The sequence below is a fragment of the Thermobia domestica genome, chromosome 4 (assembly GCF_964235325.1).
Source record: "Thermobia domestica chromosome 4, izTheDome1.hap1.1, whole genome shotgun sequence".
Classification (NCBI taxonomy): domain Eukaryota; kingdom Metazoa; phylum Arthropoda; class Insecta; order Zygentoma; family Lepismatidae; genus Thermobia; species Thermobia domestica.
The window spans coordinates 135,042,071-135,063,322 of record NC_137457.1 but is presented as its reverse complement, the minus strand read 5'-3'; the positions used below and the strand labels follow the sequence as shown (position 1 = coordinate 135,063,322).

General features: G+C 35.2%; 1 protein-coding gene across 1 annotated transcript; it reads right to left on the bottom strand.

Annotated features, from left to right (window-relative positions):
- Positions 1–13,715: 13,715 nt before the first annotated feature.
- On the bottom strand, positions 13,716–14,210 carry LOC145682879 (uncharacterized). Its single transcript, XM_081754243.1, has one exon. The coding sequence runs from the start codon at positions 14,208–14,210 to the stop codon at positions 13,716–13,718; it is 495 nt and encodes a 164-aa protein (XP_081610369.1).
- Between the last annotated feature and the right edge of the window lie 7,042 nt (positions 14,211–21,252).

Sequence of the window (21,252 nt, the reverse complement as noted above, 5' to 3'; positions counted from 1 at the left end):
TTAATTAACACTAAGGGATTTGCTAAAAATGAAGGATATCTCCACAAAAAAAATTTCACTGCTTTGCGCGTTATGTACGAGTCAACACCTGTGTCTCCTTTCAACAATCACGGAAGACTTATGTGACTTGATAAATAAAATATTCTCATCGAAGTTTGGTAACCGCCCAATTCAACTCGAAGAGAATGGGATTTCCTTCCTGATTAGAGTTTCCCCTAATGAAAGGTTCGGCTAATTTTCAGGGTTCTTAATTTTAACTTACACGTCTAGCTTACATCTATTTCAATCGCATCTTTCATTTTTCTTGTATTTTTGTTTTCATTCTTGCCTTCTTAAATCTACTTTTCCTAAAACAAAACTAATTACAAAATCATTCATATATTCATTTTCTTTTTTTTTCTCCATAGTCTTTCCTAATTTTAATCTATTTATTACGTCACTAATTAATCACTATATGTCTTCAAGACATAATTCGTTAATAAAATAGATAGTCAGATTTCTACTTCTTTATCGCTAATAATAACACTACTAAAATTAACATATACGCGTATTTCCTATTACCAAAACATATTACTCACTTTCTACAACTAAATCATTAACCTAAATAATCACTTAAAAGAAAATATTGATAATTACTAATATTCCTATTCTTACCCTATGTATATATATAACTAATAATAATAATATACTCTGTACAACTTTCTTATTTTACGTCATCATCTTTAACCAGATAACCATGGCGTTCTTTGTTTGAACAATGAGGCAAAAGCCGCTAAATCTAACACTGATTTATCGCTAGCTATCACAATCTTAGCTTGTTTTTCGAACTGCGACAACGTAGTTATGAAGTCCGAAATCTTTACTGCTTGAGTACATTCAAACCTGTTTCTGAAACGGTTTAGCCATTCGTTAACTAACTCCTGGCTAGCTCCAGAACTGAACAAAGCACATATTATATACTTCAATTGTTCATCTTTGATCGCAAAGAATACGGAACTACGTACTAAAGTATTAGTTTCTGCTATTCCAGTTAATACAGACATAAAATGCCTTTTAAATCCTAATTCCACTAAGTCATCTAAACTAAAATCTTTCTCGTGAAATTGTATTAAATAATAGTTCTTATACCTTAACCCAAGTACGTTACCCCTGAACGTTTGTTCTTTATTTTCATTATAGGTAGGACTATATTCTACAAAATGTTTGAGAACTCCCAAATCTAGATAGTAATATCTGGATTTACTAAACATTGTAGCGGGCTTACCATTATCCTTTAGCACGGGATAATGAACCCTATGGATGTTCTTCAGAGATAACATTTTATGTTCTTAATACTACTACTCGCAATTAACTATTAACTCAATAATGGATTGACTAATTTTAAGTCTACTATAAGTTGTTATTACTCTAGCGCAAAATAACTGGTGTGATTTTATTATTATTTTCTGCTCTCCGTTCAACCTTGAGTCAGAGCAGAGAATTAGAACAGTTACTCACATACACTGAGCGTTCGTGTACCGTCGTCTCCGATCGGCAACATTCGTCTCTAGTGGCTTGCGCGATAATCTTGCGTTCGCTATGCAGGATTCACTCCGCTCTCTCGCTCTACGCATTCATGAATTTGTTACAAAATATTTCACTACGTTTATTATTATTTTACTTACTATAATGATGTAATAAATTATCACTAAATATGTCATAAAATACTTAAATATTGTAGACCACATCACCGTAAAAATTACTGTGTTCCTTGAACGTTATTCGTTTTACTAATCAAAATATCAGTAGAACACATCACTATAATTCAGCCCAGAATCGAACTCGTGACTGGTACTCACTCATCACTGTACTATAAGCTTAAGTAGTCACGTGGGCTTAAAAAAATTAATAACTATTGTACTTCTCATAACATTCCTAAGTGTAGCTCGGTAGGAATTATTTGTAATTACTTCAACTATTAAACTCCAAATTTGACATTAGCGAGGGTGGGTGGGTGTTATTTAATTTTACTTAACTTATTAATCTACAAGAATTTTACTGAGTTTTACTGAAATCTCCACAAATGCGTAAGTCACCAACATCTTCAACATGAAAGGGTGGGATGGGAGGTAATTAAATTATTTACTGAGATCTGATCCCAGCTCTACACCATGTGAATTACTAGGACCGCTAAAAAATGGCCTAAGCCTCACAGCATCTCCACTATGAATGGTAGGGTAGAACTTACTATACTGAGATCTTTACAAGCCAGCATCTCCACCATGTCAACCCAATAACTTAGATGCTGAATTGCTTCCTTTTTATTTTACTTGATAAACCTAATCAGGAAACTTAAATATTGAATACCAAAATCTACACAAAGTTAAGAGAAAACATATTTTATATTTTAATAGAAATACATCTTAGGTAGAAAGTTAACAACAGAAACTTTAAGGAATCCACCAAATTTCCACTTTTCAAATACGCATTGTCAATGTGAACAGGAATAAGCTCTAAGAACATGAATATGTCACTCTTCTTTTTTTTGTTAATGGGTGGATTTTATTCGGTCATAACATCTGTAAAAGATGTTCATTTTTAATGCGGTTTGTCGCAAATGACGCAGAAAAGATGAACATTTTATGCACCATTCGTTGTGGTAGTGTGAGCAACGCGTCACGCCACTGGAGCCATTTTTTGGGGGGGGAGTGAATACGGCATGTTATATGGACTTTTAAATGAATTTGTTCAACCCAACTGGATGATACTGAAGAGACGGTTATACCGTATTCACTAGCCTATCAGCACGATGGGACAGATGTCATATGGCCCTGATCAGCAGTTACTTTGGTGATCGAATCATTTCTACGAGCTTGTAATCCGAGGTCTCTTGATTTTATGCCCTCAGATTACCTGCTATGCAGTTAACAGAAGGATTTTGTGTACCATGGTAACCAACGAATACTGGAACATTTGCGAGCTAATACTACAAGAGAAATTGCAAACTCTTGTACGATACTTTGAGGGCTGCAGCAGCGAACATGGAGTGACGGGTTCGATTGTACCAAAAGGAAGATGGACGTAATTCCCAATATTTGCGTTAAAGATAAATGAAGGCAATCATTCTCGTGTTATTTGCAATAAACCGCATTAAAATGGCACGATCTTTACAGATGTTATGGGTAAATGATATTTACCCGTTCTAAAAAATAATATCAAACAAATACGCATCTGGACCTACTACAACGAATGGTAAGAGCATTAAAAACTGGACAATTTTACAGACGTTATAACTGCATGGAATTCACCCAATGAAAAAAAAATAGTAACGAACTTTTAATGTGCTGCAAGAACTAAAAAACAGACTTGAAATAGCGAACTACTTTTATCTCCTACATACGAAAAGTAATTTCACTCAGAAAAAAGAACGTAGATGGGGGTGGTATAATTGAACACCGGTGAACATGGTTAACTACCTCTCCTGAACTGAAATGTTGCCCGGAAAAACTGACGTTTGCAAATTACTTTAAAATGCTAACATATGAAACAAATTGTAGAAATTCCAGTATTTGGTAAGATTTGAAATATTTCATTTTTAAAAGACTAACAGCATACTCGAAATTTATTTAAGATAAGTTTCTTCTTCCTTTTGAGTTGAAAATTAATAATTAAATGTTATATGGTTAACAGCTAGCTTCTTGTGTGTTTGTGTGTAAAATGATTACATTCCTTTAAAGATGCACACGAGAAATAAGGTATCTATTACCAACATTCAAATATTGGCTCTTGCAACCAATGAAACTACGAATGTCACTTATCACTCCAAAATTAACAATTATCCTACGGCGTTTTAAATCTCATCTGGATTTATTTCAACTAGTAGATTCGAGACATCGTAGGACAATTGTTAGTTTTGTACTGGTGACATTTTTAGTTTCATTGACTCAGATCAACAACTACTGCGCTATAATAATAATAGTAATATTGGTTCTGCCTTATGTTAAAAAGTAACTTATTCAAATATCTTAATATAAAATTAGTAACAAAACAATTTGAAAAAAAAACGATTAATTTCCTGCATTATTCAGTGTCTTAAGTGAATAGTAGAACTTTACAATTTTAGTGAAATTTATAACCAAACATTCTTCATCGTCTGTGAAATGCTACAGTTCACAATATTTTAAAATTTAAAAATTTTACAATGAAATAAGATAGGCTATGATAATGTATTAATTAATGAGCAAAATGTGACATACTTGTGGCACATTTATACGAACTCCGAAACGTCTGCACGAACTTCGGGAAGTGATTCCTAAGATCAAAACAAGAGAAAAAGTCCTCTTGCAGTTTCTTGAATTCACCATCGTTTTCGTGATATGCCAACCTAGAATCCAAAATAGACTCCTGACTATTGGAACTGAATACAAACATGTAGATGAACTTCTAGAGATGAATGATGAGATCAAAACAAAAAGAAAATTATTTCTGCAGACGTTCGAATTGAATTCGTTTTCGAGATACGGGGTTGACAATTCTCAGGAGTCGATTTTGAATTCCAAGATGGCAATCCTGTATCTCCATAATGAAGCTGGATTCGAAAAACTGCAGAACGTTTTGTCTTCTTTTGATGTAACGAGTCAACTCCCGAAGTTTGTGCACATCTTTCAGGTTCACCCTATATTTTATAAATATACATTTATAGTGAAAAACGCAATACAAAATAATGCTGCCCAGACATGAGTACCGATTTAGTGTTAGGAATGGGTGAAAGAAGAGAATTCTGAAAAAGAAGATTATTTTCGCATGGGGAAGCCATTTCTACTTCATATGCATAGAAATGTTCATCGAAGCTCAAAGTACGCAATTTCCTACCTGAGAAGATCAAGTGTTCGTAATCATATACGTAAATTTTTTCGACGATGATAAAATTTAAAAGATAATCATCATCAGAAACATCAGTTACCAGGACTGAACCTTTTTCGTATCGCAATGATGATTTGTCTGCCCAAGACACAATAGTTAAAATCTTTTCAGAATCCAATTGTAAATGAGACTGTACGTACATGATCTCACAGAGTAGCATTTTCTTGGCGGGTCCTGTCGAAAGTGTATCAGGAAGCTTACCTTTCATTAGGGTATGACTCAACTGCAACTGATGCTTTATAGCCAGAGTCTTTGTAAGATTTCGTCTATTCATTGAAGCTCGGGCTGCTATTTTAAAATGTCTGTGCTTACCGGTAGCCTCATACCTCATGGACCATATGTTTACAAGTGGCCCATATTGAACAAAAGCGCTATGATAGTGGACAAGATTGTGAAATTTGAGTTTTAGTGTCTTCTTAGTCAATTTTAAATACTTTTCATTAAGTTCTGCCACCAAAGTTTGAAGCAACTCGTCAGTGCCTTGAACAATACTTCTGCTGAATACTATATCAAGGATTTTTCTTAAGGTTATGTACATGAGCCATAAACCATTTTCTCTAGGAACAAACTCTCCAAGTAGCAAACCGAAGTATCGTAGAAACGTTAACATTTCTGATGCGGATAGACGAACATTGTTATTCACCAGATGCTCCATACTAAGGCAGCTTGGTTTATTTCTATTGTCAGGCCCGTAGTTAAAAGTCTGTAACCTGCTGTTGAGAATGGAGAGCGATATAAGTTTATACGTTCGTATATACTCTACTAAAATGTAACTGATAATATATTTAGCCACTCCCTCTAATATATCATGCATAATATCTACTCCTAGTTGTTCAAACAGCCTAAACCCATTCACACTGAGCCACACGCATCTCTCGGTAATACCTGTTATGGAAGGATTATTTGTAAGTAAGTCTGTTTCGTAGGTAACATCATTTCGTAACAATGCTTTGTCTTCATAACATTGCACTTGCATTATTTCTTTACTGACTTTACATAACCTACATGAAAAATTCGCAGAGAAGCTCTCAACAAAGCCTTCTATTGAATGTAATCCCAAGTTATCGCCAAGAATGAGAGCCAATTCAAAGTATATATGGCCTGTGAAAGCAGGAATATCAATAAATATACCTTTGTCACTGAGATAATTAAATTCGTCTATGAGGGGTCGAAATACAACTTTATTTCCAAACTGTTTTCTATCTGCTGAATGGAACAGCAATGTTAGGAATATGTTACTCAGAGCTGAAGATCTTGAAGGGGGTAGACATGGTACAGAAATATACACAGCTCCTAACTTACGCACTCCACTGTGGCTACCAAGAACATTTCCTGTCTCGTAATCATCAAAACCCATGAACAACGGTATCAATGTTCGGTTATCATGGTGATCCATGCGACTTCTCCAGAAAGATCCTTGAATAAAATTTTCGACACATGAGGTATTCTCATGTAAACTTTTCATGTAGTCAAGAGTTTCAGAAAGTACGTTCTTAAGTGAAAAGAATTTTTTAAGAACATCTCTAAGGGGAATGAACTGACACTCACATTCCACAGTCTGCATACACATTACATCACCCTTTTTAACTTACTCTAATCTTTGGCCAATAACTACTCGACGCGGTGATATGTAAGAGTCCGTTCTACTGAGATAGTCCAATCTTTTATATTCTGATGATAAATTTTCTGCTGCAGATGCTAGTATTAAGTGAATATTTTCCGTTACAACCCTAGAAGCATCAGGTGATAGAAAACCATCTGAGCAAATATTTGCAAGAGAACTGCTTACTGCTTGGATAAGGGATTCGCCGATGAACTTACTGAAGTCACTAAAAATATTTTGTACAACATTTCGTGGAAGTAGCATGTTAGCATACATAGAAGAAATGAAAATCGCAAGAGATTTATTGAGATCGAAATCTACTGTTTCATCTGTGGGAGACTCAAATGTCCGCTGGTTTTGTGTGTAAAGTTTATCCTTTAAATATTCATCTGTTTCCATGTTCCTACTAGTACAAGCACATTGTATTGAATTATCAGAGGGCATGCTGTTAGTAACCTTTGTGCAATGTTCTTTCAAGGATTCACTGCTGATATGTACAGAAGAATGCTCTCTTATGAAATGTTTTTTAAAGGACTCAAAAATATGAAAGGTGCGGTAACAATTCCCTTCAATACATTTGTAGACGTCAAACTTATGATTGCTATGATTGAATGCAAAGTGAAACCTCAGTGCCTTACAATCCTTTACATTATCATGACACAAAAAGCACAGAACCATCTTTTCCAATAAATACAGTTACATTAACAGAAATCTCTAATCCTTGAAATAGTAATAAAAGTCTTAACAACAATAAATGAAATAATATAAAGAAAAATAGCCAATTACAGACCTTTGATTCAATCACACTGAATTGTGCCTACAAGACTCAGTAAGGTATTTACTGATGTACATTGCTTATCCTGTGGCGACTGCATATTATAGCAAGATTTCTGAATGAACATCCACACAGAATGACACTCAACAGGATAGGAAGCGTTTGTTGCCCACAATACTTTGTAACAAGTATCAACAGCCGCTGTTATGTTGGGCAAATTGTAAATAACGCCCTCAACGACAACAAAGTAGGAAGTTATACTTCTAAGAGATTCACCCACCAATAAGAGAAATGGCTGGAGCGTTATCCCAATAGCTGCTGCCTTCTTTCTTCTAGCTTCCAGTGATGAGACAACTTCAGAATTGCTCACAACATGTGTAATGAAACCTTCCAGCACTTCTACCTTTGTTGGTTTCCACACGTTTGTCTTTGAACACTTGATATTTGAGGACGAAAGAAGAAATGGGATGAGGTGGAACGCGGCAATGTTTGACGTCTCTTCATCAGCTAAAAAGAAAGATAAAAGTAAAAAATTGGTTAAGATGAGCAATATGCGGAAACTGTACAGATTCATAGATTTATTCGTCATGTGTTATTTTACCAATTTCTAAATGAAACTGTGACATCAACTTTAAGACTTAATATCATGAAAATGGTCCTAACCAGATACCTATTTAAAACACAAATGATTAAATTCTGAAAATATCAATGACATCTTATTCTAACTGTACTAGCATTTCCTCCTTTTCGTAAGAAAATGATCAGATGATACATACTTTCGCAATAATAAAAAAATAAATAATAATAATAATAATAATAATAATAATAATGAGTTAGTGAATGGTTATGCGAATTGATATGTAACTCCGATTTAGATAAGGAGGAGAGAAGGAGTTGAATAAAACACTGAATTATTTTAGGCGTAATGTTTCACTCATATTTCGTGAATTTTATCTTTCTAGCTGTGAAAATGAATGTGTAATTGTTTATGTTCGCCTAGCTGTATTGGCAAACTACGTATTGTTTCTGGTACTGACCTGACCTACAAGCAGTGGCTGTCGTTTTTGCTGTATTGAACTTAATGTTACTGTGGCGTTGGCTGTGGTCAATTCTCTGCTACCAATGACGACCTCGTGGCATCTTGAGTCAACGAGGTTGTGCGAGGAGAGGTGTTATCCAAGAATTCGGCAGTCAGCATCAGCAGTAGGACATAGGAATAAATTTGTGCATTTTTAGCCTACTCGTAGGACCACGTTAGCTGTGGTAGAACGTTCACCTCTGGTGCATGGGTCCTTGGTTTGATCCCTGCTTTGCCAAGTGAACTTTGTGGTGGAGAAGCACCGTGTGCGTGGGTTTTCTCGGTGTTCTCCCGTTTCCTCTCACTTTCTTTATTCCACCATTTCATTCATTTCTCATCATCACCATCTCCTTCAGCATAGCGGGCATAATCGTGGCACGTAGAACTTGTAATTTCATTTCGTACCCTATTCGTCTATCCACATGTTGGTGGCAGTTCTTGTCTCTATTATTGAGTTACTGAAAGGTGGCCTCTGACAGATAGCTGCACATGTTGTAAACAAAACGAGAGGGAAGATTGTTCGCCAATCACAGCAGTATTCTTTCACGCTGTTGCTAGGCAACGAAGGTCACTGATCGCGCTGTTGCCGGTAGTTGAGACGACTTGTTAAATGTCTTAAGTTTGTCCCCAGAGCTGATGTCTCTGTTGCAGCGTCTGGCAACAGCGCTTCCAGTATTCCACGTGCTCCACCGAACTGTCAGAAGCCACCTTTACTTGCGCACACAGTAACTAGAGTGTCTACTAGCTGCACTATCAAAAGTTAAGATTCTTTGTGGAAACAAAAGTAAATCCTAGTCGAAGGAAAGACCGATAACTGCTCTACCGGGTCCACACGAGAGAGTCGTCGAGAAGAGACACTGCGAATCCGTGTTGGTGGTTTTTGGATGTTGCTGACTTTCATCCTGTTGCGTGTTTCTTACCACGAATTCTGACTTATGACTTCCTTTCTCCAAGACCTTAGTCCCAGAAACCTGACATTACATTTTGGCAACCTGGTTAGCTCTAGCTCTATTATGATATTTTCTAATGAATCAAACAAGACCAATGTATGTTTGCAAAAACTAATAATTGAATGATAAACACTTTCCGTTTAAAATAGTACTATTTCTTACAAGTTTTCAGACAATACCACATCAGATTACTCCATCAAAAAGTAAGGAGTAATAACGTCAACTTTAAGCAACACGACATGAATCACAGTGAAAAGTATAGTTTTCCTTACTTTATTGTGGTTTTACTGAAGGGGCAAACCTGCTCAACAATTGGTATTTGATAAGTTCCCAATTTCTTACACCGTTGTTTCTAAATAGGGAGGGGAGAGTGTTGCTCATCTAGTTAACTAATTGACAGCAATGGCTATTTACCACAGTCCAAACTGGCGTCATTAGCGCCGTTGCATAAAGACAAAAGAAAACTGAAGTGCTTTCTAAGAGAACATATTCAGAAAACAAATATCACACTATACGATATGATAAAAAACACCATCCTGACTTTCGAGCAAGGTTGTTACGAACTTATCCCTTCTTAATGCTGGTCGTCTACTAGCGATATCAAACAACTTAGCTTTTATTAGAGGAAATTTCTCGAAAAGGGCATTGACATGCTCTGGATATGATGCTTCAAAATCTTTCAGTAGCTGTTGATAAAAAGTAAATGATTATTCCAAATACTAGAAGTACAATTAAAGAAACAACAAATATATACATATATACTCATATTAAATTTTACATAACGTAAACTAACCATATTTAAAAAGAAATAGCTTTTATTCTAATACGCTAAATTTCTTTCAAAAAGAAGAAGAGAAATGTTAAAATTTTCCCTATTTTTTCTCGGCAAATAATTTCAACAATACAATTAATATATAAGGGAGAAGTTGCAATGTTATTGTGTTTCTTTATATTCAGAACTTTCACAAGATATAACTATTACTAGTAACTGAAGAGTTCCATTAAAGAGTGTTTACTAACTATTGTTTTCATAAAACAAAAATAAATGGACAACAAGGTCATGTAAAACGAACCCGCTTCTCCACATTTTCAATAGGGTTCATATCCGGGCTATTTACAGGCCAGTGCATTAATGTAAATCCACTGTAATGTTCTTCGAACCAGTTTTTACAAGTACTTAATTGTCGATATATAGAGTGGCCCACAAGTAGGTATACAGGCCTGCATCGGTCAAGTATGACATTTTAACTGATTAAGATAATGAATTTATTTGCTTCGATTTATTCCGAGTACTATATGAACATTGCTCGTAGCGCTTGCAAAGTAAATTCAACAATGAAGTAAATAATTCCAATCATTATTTTCAATCAATATCGATTGATTATTATCCTTTTCTTTCTAAAACTTATAAAATTTTTGGACTTTTTAAAAAAATAATTATTAAATATATTATTACTACTTAATCTAAACATTTTTCAATACTCTTTGTGAACTATTTTTTGCTTTATCTATGCTTCTTCATAGATTTTAACCCTTTAATTCACAATGTAAATACTAAATAAAATTCATTATTCATTATTTTCTATAAACAAACGTAGTATTTATGTATATATATTATCTATTACTACCATAATAGTAATCTATTACTATTTCGTCTATTCTTATCTATTATTAACTATTTCTATTATTATTATTAATGATGTTATTGCTTTCTACGCTTATTTTCCTTATCCCTTCTTGAATACTCTTGACTTTATCTATCCTTCTTTGATGTTACTATCTTAGATTTATCTAGGTTAACTATTCTCATCTATTTCTATCCTTATTTTCACTTTTTTTTTCATTTCATTTACACCTAAAACGGAAATGGAATATCGTTCGGTACCGTATTACCATACTATCTATTCGGTTGGGTAGTATGAACTATTATGGACTATTATAGACTATAGACTTTCCTTACTTTACCTCATTCCTACATTTGGTGATGGTGTTTACTATTGATGATGGCTGTTTGGTGAGTATGGAATGCATGATTTGTATACACTTTTGACATTTCCTACGTGTTTGTTTACATTCGACTTCATCATTTTTTTATAATTTACCAATCCTTAACTCTATTGTTTACAACGTTGTTTACAAACTTTTCGTGAACTTTCCGTGCACTAGTACTTGAATAGTTTTATACAGTATGGCATTAAATGATATTATTGTTATTTTTATTGTTATTATGGTTCATTGTTTTCCAATCTACACTTTCTTATTGATTTATACAATCTACAATACAACGCTATTAAAGCAACGACTGAAACAACTAAAACTAATATAATGGCTGCTATTACATACATCATGTAGTTTGTTTTGAATATTAACAGTGGTACAGTAGTATCCACTTTTAGTTTTAACAAATTTTCCGCTAGACTATTGAGTTCTTCGTGGTGTAAACTGAAATTTAATTGCTTAAGCGTCCAATTTCCTATCAAACTTAGATGTTTATTATTTACGCTTATCAGTTTTTTCGTTGGAATCGCCAATTCTCCAAAAATTAAATTATCGAATGAACTGTATTCAATGAAATAAGAACAATTATTTCCAAAATTTACCTTCGTCGATGTGACTTCGTGATGTTTTCCTAGTTTAGTTACATATCAATGACGAATATAATACTCCAGCATGAGTATATTTATATACTACCTTGCCTAGGTATTTCTCCGTTTGTTGTTGGCAACCACTTAGTGATCCGTTGACAACAATGTTGTTCAAGCACTTAGCTTCGTCATCTAATGTTATCTGTTCACAGAAATACAAAAAGCTCTTGAATTCGCATTTCGATCGATCTAACGTATGATACGTACCATTTGCTAAGTATACCACTTCCGGTAACTTGTAATATGTTCGAAAATTTTTCGTTAGGAAACCCATTGAAATCACATTAAACATCTTCGATACTGTATTTTCATAAACAATAGGCGTTTTTAGTAATAAGTCGATATTATTTTCATTATAGTTGTATTTCATCAAATTGATGACACTCGATAAAACATTCCTATGTCGAAACGATAAATAGAATGCTTCAAAATATCATGACTAGTTATAAATTTGTTTACGTCTAAATTTGATAGAATATGATAGGACAATTGGTTGCTTAGTATGTCATTAAATATTTTATTAACTCTCTCTCTAGCCATATGCGAAAATAAATTGGTTAAAGTTTTCCTCTGGGCTTGCTGCAAGTAACAGTACATCTCTTGCAGTTTGCTCCTTACATTTTGGAGTACATGATGCACCTTTACTACAACACCATGCATTATAGATATTTCTTCGTTATGTGATATTTCCAACTTATGAATTTCTTGCGCTAACACGTTTTCATGTTCAGAAAGTTTCTGAACCGATGTTGACAATTGCTGCGTGTGTATTAGGTTATAGGCTGACAATCCTATAGACCCAAATCCTAATAACATTGACCAAATTGAACGTTTAGTTCTCGTTGACTCTATACATTTAGAACTTCCGTTTATAAACACAAATTGACAAGGAATGGAATTAATTATATTATTTCTAAATTGTTTTTCTCGCTCTGCATAATCTTCTAAAATATCGTACGACTCACTACACACTGTGTGCATAGGCACAGCTTCGTGAAAGTTTACGTGCAATCTGATTGTCGTATAAACCATATTCGACGCATGAACCGCCAAAGCATCTTGCGTTAGAGCTATTACTACATCCTTCATTGTTAATTGATGATGATCGTCTGCGTTTCCATAATGAACCATAACTACCAAATTTATAATGATGACCAATATTGTTGACTCCACTTTATACTGATTTCCTTTCAGTCTTGTATTAGAAGTCTGTAATTAGTAAAACCTAATATTAATTCTTTTCTCTTGTTGCTTTTCATTTATTTATTTATTTATATTTTAACCTATTTTTAACAATTTATTTATTTAAGTGTATCTCATGTTTCATTTTATGTTCTAGGCACCAACTGATTTTGATTCTAATTTAATTGCACATTCCATACATTTATTTATCTACTCAAACTGTAGTAACTATAATCCAAAGAGTGTCTATCGATTCGGGAAATTTCCTGATGGAGATTAGCATTTCCTCTAGTCTCGGGGTGAGGGTTTGGTTGAGAAAGTGCCCCCTTTCTGACACTTTATCGGTAGACCCAATTTGTACCATAGTTACAGTAAACCCTAACTTAAATATTTTCAAAAAAATATTATTTTTTCACCAAATTTAAATTTATTCTTCGGCATCCGATGTTTGATCTATATCACCAAATTTTTCACCATTTTTACTAGCTACAAACAATTTTAAACGTCTTATGTCTATAGTATCACTCTTCATTTCACCCTTTTTGGTTTCATACTGCACTTTGCACGAGTTATTATTAATTTAGTCCACAATTACCCCTTTTGTATTGTAACGATTTCCGAAGCATGCCAGCAAACCTGCTCGTGGCATTTCTCTAATCAAAACTTTTTGACCGATCTCGAAACTTGGTTGGTCAAATTTCTTTTCAATTTGCTTTTTCTGAGATCTGAATCTCCTCTGCAAATATTTATACGCTAATTGTCGTGCCTCCTTTATGCTCTGAAGTCTCACCTCATTGTCAACAAACTCGCAAGGAATGTCTAAATCCTGCTCGAGGAATGTTCTTGGTTCGACTCCATGCAATAAATAGTACGGCGAAAACCCAGTACCATCATGCACCTGCGTATTAATTGTAAATATTAAACTTGGTAGTATCTCATCCCAGTTTGAAAAATCTTTGTCGATATAATGTTTCATTACTGGTTGTAATGAGCCTATGGCCCTTTCTGCGCTTCCTATCGAATAATGGGCACTTGTATTTGCGAAATGTAATTCCATCCCAAATTTTTCAGACATTATTCCAAGATTTTGCTGCGGTGTGATGACAATCTATCTAGATAGAGTTGAGAAGGGACTCCAAGTTTCGTAATAAGATCCTCAAAAATTACCTGAGCAACGATCTCTGCCGTTACTGCTGGTACCGCTCTAGCGATAACAAATCTAGTAGCATTGTCTACAAATACTAGAATATACTTATTTCTGTTATTACGAGATAACTTAAATGGACCGACCTCATCCATTACGACAGACTGAAATGGAGCATAAGATGGATACGTCTGAGCGTGAAACGGGACTCTACCTGTTTTTCTCTTCTGTATTTGACAGCTTATACATTCGCCTATTTTCTCCATAAAGAATTTCTTCATATTAAGAAAATATATTATCCTCAGTGCACGTCTGTAACACTTCGTGTATGAGAAGTGTCCACCACCATACACTGAACAATGTAAGTTCCTAAATACCTGTTCTCTTAAGGTATATGGGATACATAACAATAACTTCGTACCACCGGCCATTCGCTGTGTTCTGTATAGCCTGTTGTCTTTCACCGTGTACCATCGAGCTTGTTTTTCGGCTTTTACGTCTGCATTTTCTAAATGCGTGCATAATAGGACCGAAAAATGAATCTTTTCGCTGTAAATCTCCCACGTCGATATCCTTGTCAAAGGTCAAATTGACTTGTGAATCCTCAGAATTTGCTTTCAATGTTTCCAACTCAATATCATCCACTGTTGGTTCAATGTCGGTGTTCCTGGACAAAATATCACTTGGATTATTTTCTCCAGGACAATGCACCGGTGTATACTTATACTGAGCTAAATCTAAACTCCACCTCACAAGTTTTGGAGCTAACTTCGGCGATGTTTGTAAATACTTTAACGCTTTACAGCCGGTATATAGTTCGAATTCCTTATTAAACAAGTAATAATTGAATGCTCTTAGAGAACTTATTACTGACAATATTTCTAATTCCACTATATGTCTCGTCTTTTCTTGTGGACGCAACACGCAACTGTAATATGCTACTGGTGTCCATTCACCATTAGCCTGTTTCTGCATCAAGACGCCACCAATCGAACTTGTCGATGCATCCGTGTACACCCTCGTTTCCAAATCCTCCCGAAACGGGGCTAATAATGGTGCATTCATTAACGCCGATTTCAATTGTTCAAAAGCCTGCTGATACGACTCATTCCATTCAAACTTGTGACCTTTTTTTCAAATTTGGTTGGAATATTGAAGTAATTTTGGCATAGTCTTTACAAAATTTCCTAACGTAATTCGTTAGTCCAAGGAATGATTTTAGTTGCTTAACGTTACTCGGGGCTTTACACGCTTTAATTGCCTGTATTATTTTCGGGCTAACTTCGTATCCTGCGTCACTGACAATGTGTCCGAGAGCCAAAATTTTCCTTTCCACAAACTGACACTTCTCTACTGACAATTTGAGACCATAACGCCTCAACCTTTTGAACACTGCAGTACATCTACCATTTTATCTTGATCGTTAGTGTAAAGGAATACGTCGTCCATATAATAGTAAACTGACTCCGGATTTACGTTTGCCAGGGTCATCGCCATTATTTTTGTGTAAATAGCGGGCGCCTGAAGATAACCCATTGGTAGAACTCGATATGAATAGGCTCCTACGCCTGGTATGTTGAATGAGGTATACTCTCGTGACTCCTCAGAGATAGGCACTTGATGATAGGCTGATTTCACGTCCAAAATGCTAAAGTATTTATGTCCTCCCATGCATGTTAATATTTGATGGATTGGAGGCAGCGCAATGCTATGCAGCTTCACGCATTTATTTAAAAATCTACAGTCAAGAACTGCACGAATCTCCCCTGATGGTTTCTGTATGAACAGCATAGGAGAATTATAAGCACTAGTACTTTCTTCTATTATGCCCTGTCTTAGCAAAATATTGATCTGTTCCTTCACTTTATCTCTAAGCGCGATTGGAATGGGATACTGGTGTCTTGTGAACGGTACTTTCGTTTCCAACTTGATATGATGCTGGAAATGCTTAACCTGACCTAATTCATCATCTTGCAATGCAAAAACATCCGCAAAATTATAACATAAGCTCTCAATTCGCTCTTTAATCTCAGGTCTCGTCTCTGTTCCAAATTTCAATCGTGATTTGTCAAAATTCTTTCGTGATCTTAAAATACCGTCTATATCCTCATTCGACAATCCTTCCTGCTTCAATTGGTCCTCATCTACGCATTCCTCTGCTTTTCCTAAAGTTACATTTGCCCTTACAAAATTGATCTATTTGATGGATTTAGAATTTCAATCTTATTGTTCTTAGCCGATAAAAGTGCGCGCGGGATTAATACATTGTATTGGCTTTCTATCCTTGTGTCTGGCTCAAACAAGTATTCCTTGTTATTCCAAGAGTTAACTAAATTAACTTCCACTGTTGTCTTTGTCCTAGGTAACAATCTTACTTTATGACCTAACACCCATCTCGGTCTAATACAATATTTTATGCCAATAGATGCATTATCTGATACAGTAACAGATTCCTGTTCTTCCCTTTTCCTAAACCTTGGCTTTCCAAATCTTTGTAATGTTAATTTATTCAGTCCGTAATTTATTTGGCAATTTTGGCTTTGTAGAAAATCATTTCCGATCAAAACTTGATACGGAAAATCCTTTACTACGCGAAATTCCAAATGAAACGTCTGTCCAGCCATTTTAAATCTTACAACAGCTATCTTATTCACTACTAACACATTCTGTGTTATCCCACGAATTCCTGTTGGTTTAGATATTACTTTTGCGCTTGGTGGAACTAGCTTTTCATTCACTATTGATATTTGGGAACCTGTATCGATTAATGCTTTATGATTTCTCCCGTCGACCTCTATCGGTATGTACAACATGTTATTTTCGGTTAGTGTAGAGACTACTATTTCTCCAATCTTCGATTTACATCCTGTAAATGCGCCTCTGTCATTTACATTATTACTTAGTTTAAATTATTTGCGTTCGAAGTCTGATAGTATGTTGCCCCATTCATTTGGTTTGGTACAACTGGTACGTATTGTACTTGACCACTCATTTGACCATGATTCTGGCACCATGATGGACCATTAGAACGACTAGCACAACAATTATTCCCTCGTTGTTGCCAATAATTCGTCCTTCTTCCACCACGATTACCACGCCAATTATTGTTCCTATATCCTCTTCTGTTATTATATTCATTAGTACCTCTATTTCTATTATAGCTACTATTATCACGGTTCCAATTTCTATTACCGTTGTTCCTATAAAAATTTCGTCCTCTATTCCGAAAATTCTTGTTCCCTCTAAAGTTATTTCCTCTTGTTGCTTCGATTCTCTATCACATCTATCGTCTCTATTATTCTGGTCTTGAAATTTTGTCGCTAACGTAATCTGCAGCTTTTCTATCTTTTTCTCTAACTCACCTAATTGGGTGATACTCTGTGGTTCCTGTTTGGTTTTAACATATTCCCTATTCCTAATCTCTTTCTTCAATAATAATTTGTCTACTTCAATGTCACTATCCTCTTCTTCTACTTGTTCGCGCATTTTCTTAAGTAGATCTTTGACTGTAACTTTTCCATTCTCTCTTTTAACACGTTTGTCCACTTTACACTTATTCTTTTCGATTTTCTGGAGATCCTCCACGCACTTGTCTATCGTGGAATACGATATAGTTCCCACTTTCTCCATGAAGTATGGCTGAAGGCCACCTACTATGATCCCTATTTTTTTTTATCGTCCATGCTAGAATCTAATCTTTCGCATAATACTAACATGTCATACACGTAATTTATAATGGGTTCATCCTCGAGATGTATACTCTCCCTTATTCTTTCTTCTATATCTAACGTCACGTTCGTTCTTGTGAATTCATCTATAATACTCTTTTGTAATTCTTTGTAACCAATGTCACTAGTATTTCGTCTCTTCAAAAAATACTTTGATCCACTGCCTACCATTTCCTTTAAACACGCTTGGCAACAGTTCCTTCCTTTTGTCTTCGCTCACGCCTGCCATTTGACACGCGTCGTTAAACTCATCGAAAAATCCTACAATATCGTTGTCAACTTTTAAATCAAACTTTGGTATTTTATCCACGTCTGAATAAAACATTACACTTGTCGCCATCTTTTTTTCTTGCGAACAACTGGACTGTTTATTACTTATCACGCTACTTTCGATCGGAAAGATAGACTCAAAATCTTCTGAGTACGACTTTGCTACAGGACTTGACGGAAAATTTTCTACAGGCCCTACTTGCTCTGTAACCTTAACTTGCTTTTTTCTACTTGAGGTAGCAATATTAAATAAGCTTCCGACTTGTACCCCTCTTCCGGCTCTTTGTGCTCTCCTACGCATCTTATCGTCACTCATTTAATTACTAATCACTTCAATTATTATTCATATAATACGTATATTTCGAGCATCTATAATTAATTGGTCGGGAGGGTCGGATAAATTATCTTCCTATTGCTTAACACTTCTAATCACGTTTCATAATATCCTAGTTATAACTAACACCTTATTACTAAACACCTTAAAACTAAAATTGCTAATTTGAGAAAATACTTTAAATATTCATAATGTTACACTTCATCGTAGACAGGGTGGGAAGGGTGGGATTTATTTACTAATATAACGTAATATAGCATAATTCAAAGTGGGTGGGTTGGGAGGTACTTAATTATTTACTCGCTACTATTGTGCTGTTCTCGAAACCGACAGCATACTCCACCATGACAGGGTGGTACTTAATTATTTACTGAGATCTTAACAAGCCAGCAATCTCCAACCATGCTATGTTAACCTATGTATTGCACTAGGATCGCTACCGTGAATTTACGTCTTTCAGCATCTCCACCATGCTAACCCAGTCACTCTGTGCCTGATTTGGGGATGCGATTAGAGTGAAACTGAGCGCCTTCCACTCAGCATCTAGAATGAGTGGGAATGATTTAATATTCATGTTAACTTATTTTCATATACCAACTGAGGATTATTCAGATAATAAAACATTCACTTCAAACAGTTAACAACAACTATATTTCTCATAGATAAAATTTTATGACTGTAAGTGTTGTGATGTATTAATTACGGATAATCGGAATATTTACCAGACGAGTATCGCTCTGATCGAGTATTGAGCCTTTGAGCCCTGAATAGGAGTTACACATACCTGATGGTTTCTGATGATGCTCCAATGATGACCTAGGTGATGGATGTAGTCCCTCCAAGTTGATACTCCAAATTAGTGGTTGGTGTAGACTAGCATTGAGTTCGGTACACTCCCAAATGCTAACGATGACACGATGTTCTCCGTGGATAGAATAATGTATTCTAAGATGACTGGCCGTTGACTGTCATTTGACTGTCCCGCTGTCTTTGACTAAACACTCAAAGATTGATCATATAGATTACTAAGGACTGATTCTCGCTGATCCTAAAGACTCTCGAAGACTGTGTCGAACTCTCTAAGACGGATCCAATACTCTCTAAGACTGTCTAAACTCCTCGGAGACTGACCCTGAAGACCTCTCGTCTCCCAGTTTTGTTCAACCTGGTCCAACTCCTGTCGTCTGCTGGACGGCACGTGCGACCCCCTTTCACTTGGAAAAACAAATTCTTTCCATGTGTCAAGACTCAAAAACTGCAACTCTCGACACACTCTGATTTCTCGATTCTAAGCAATTTCCTCATATCCGTGAATGTGAAATGTTCACAAAAGCTTACAATCTCTATTTTCAAAATGTACAGTATTTGGCCTATGCAAGAATTGACGCATTGTCTGCATTGTTTTCCTGCATTGGCAGACTCTCGATGAAACATTTTATTTACATTTTATTTACATCATTTTGCTGATTAATGGATAATAATATTCTGCAGCTTGCATTATACTTAATTTGTAACAATTAATCTCCTTAACCTTAATATTCTATAAAACGCAATCTTTGCAAAATAAACATTGATTAAAATAAAATTGAAATTATACATAATTTTCGATTTGAAAAACGAATACTGCCACACTTGGTTATAACGTAATGGCACACAGGTGTATATCATCGAATACAGTTAAAAATACATTGTTTACGTATTGGTTTACAACAATGCAACCATATATGCAAATATGCTATAGTTTACTCCGAGTACTATATTTTACTTGGAGGGGAAAGAAATGAAACGACAGTAATAATTTTCCACATACAAAGAAATGTCGAGACAACAACAAAGCACTTATCGGTACTACGGTGAGTGATCCTAACTGGCTATCAAGCTATAAATACTCAATTTTCATCGAGAACAAATATAAAAGGTTTTCTGTTGAACTGTAATTCCAAACTCGTTGTATCTCGCACTCAGGTACAGTAAGGATTGCTCCTGGATGTAAGCGATAGGTCACTGGGACCCTTGTACACTTACGAACATTAATAAATGGAGGCTGAAGCCATTATTTCTTTTGGCTCCAACCTCCATTTATTAACGTTCGTGACTGTAAATACCTAAAAAAGGAGAATAGCATGAAATATTGTTTTGTTTGGCATTAATTTATGAACGTGTAAAACAATTGTCATTCGCACGCTCCATACAGGAGTTCGATTCTTCACTAAGTATTGAACCTTGTACCTAACAACTGCAGAAAAATTAGCGAAATTAGAAAACTAATATGGAATTGATAAATCTTATCCCCTTCATTAAAAGCAAATAAAGATCATAGTGACATGTTGCTCTGTTGGTAACATTGATAGTAGTTCTTACAAAAGAACTTTACGTGCCATTTAGCATACAATTGTATACGCATATCACAACTTTTATCTCTACATGAGAAGTCACACATCTGCTCGTTGCAGCAAGTGATTTCACGATTCTTCCTGATTTTATATTTAGCAATACCATCTTCCAATATGGGTTTGTGGTATTCATCAATCCCCTATCATAGACTTGATGCCCTTGACATTTTTGGTTTACGTAACACTACACAGCGTATGCAATTCACCTCGTCATTTTTTTCTCTCTCATAATATACGACATATAAAGT

Excerpts from the sequence above, each read along its gene's own strand:
- LOC145682879 (XM_081754243.1), bottom strand. The coding sequence starts at position 14,210 with ATGTCTGAAAAATTTGGGATGGAATTACATTTCGCAAATACAAGTGCC.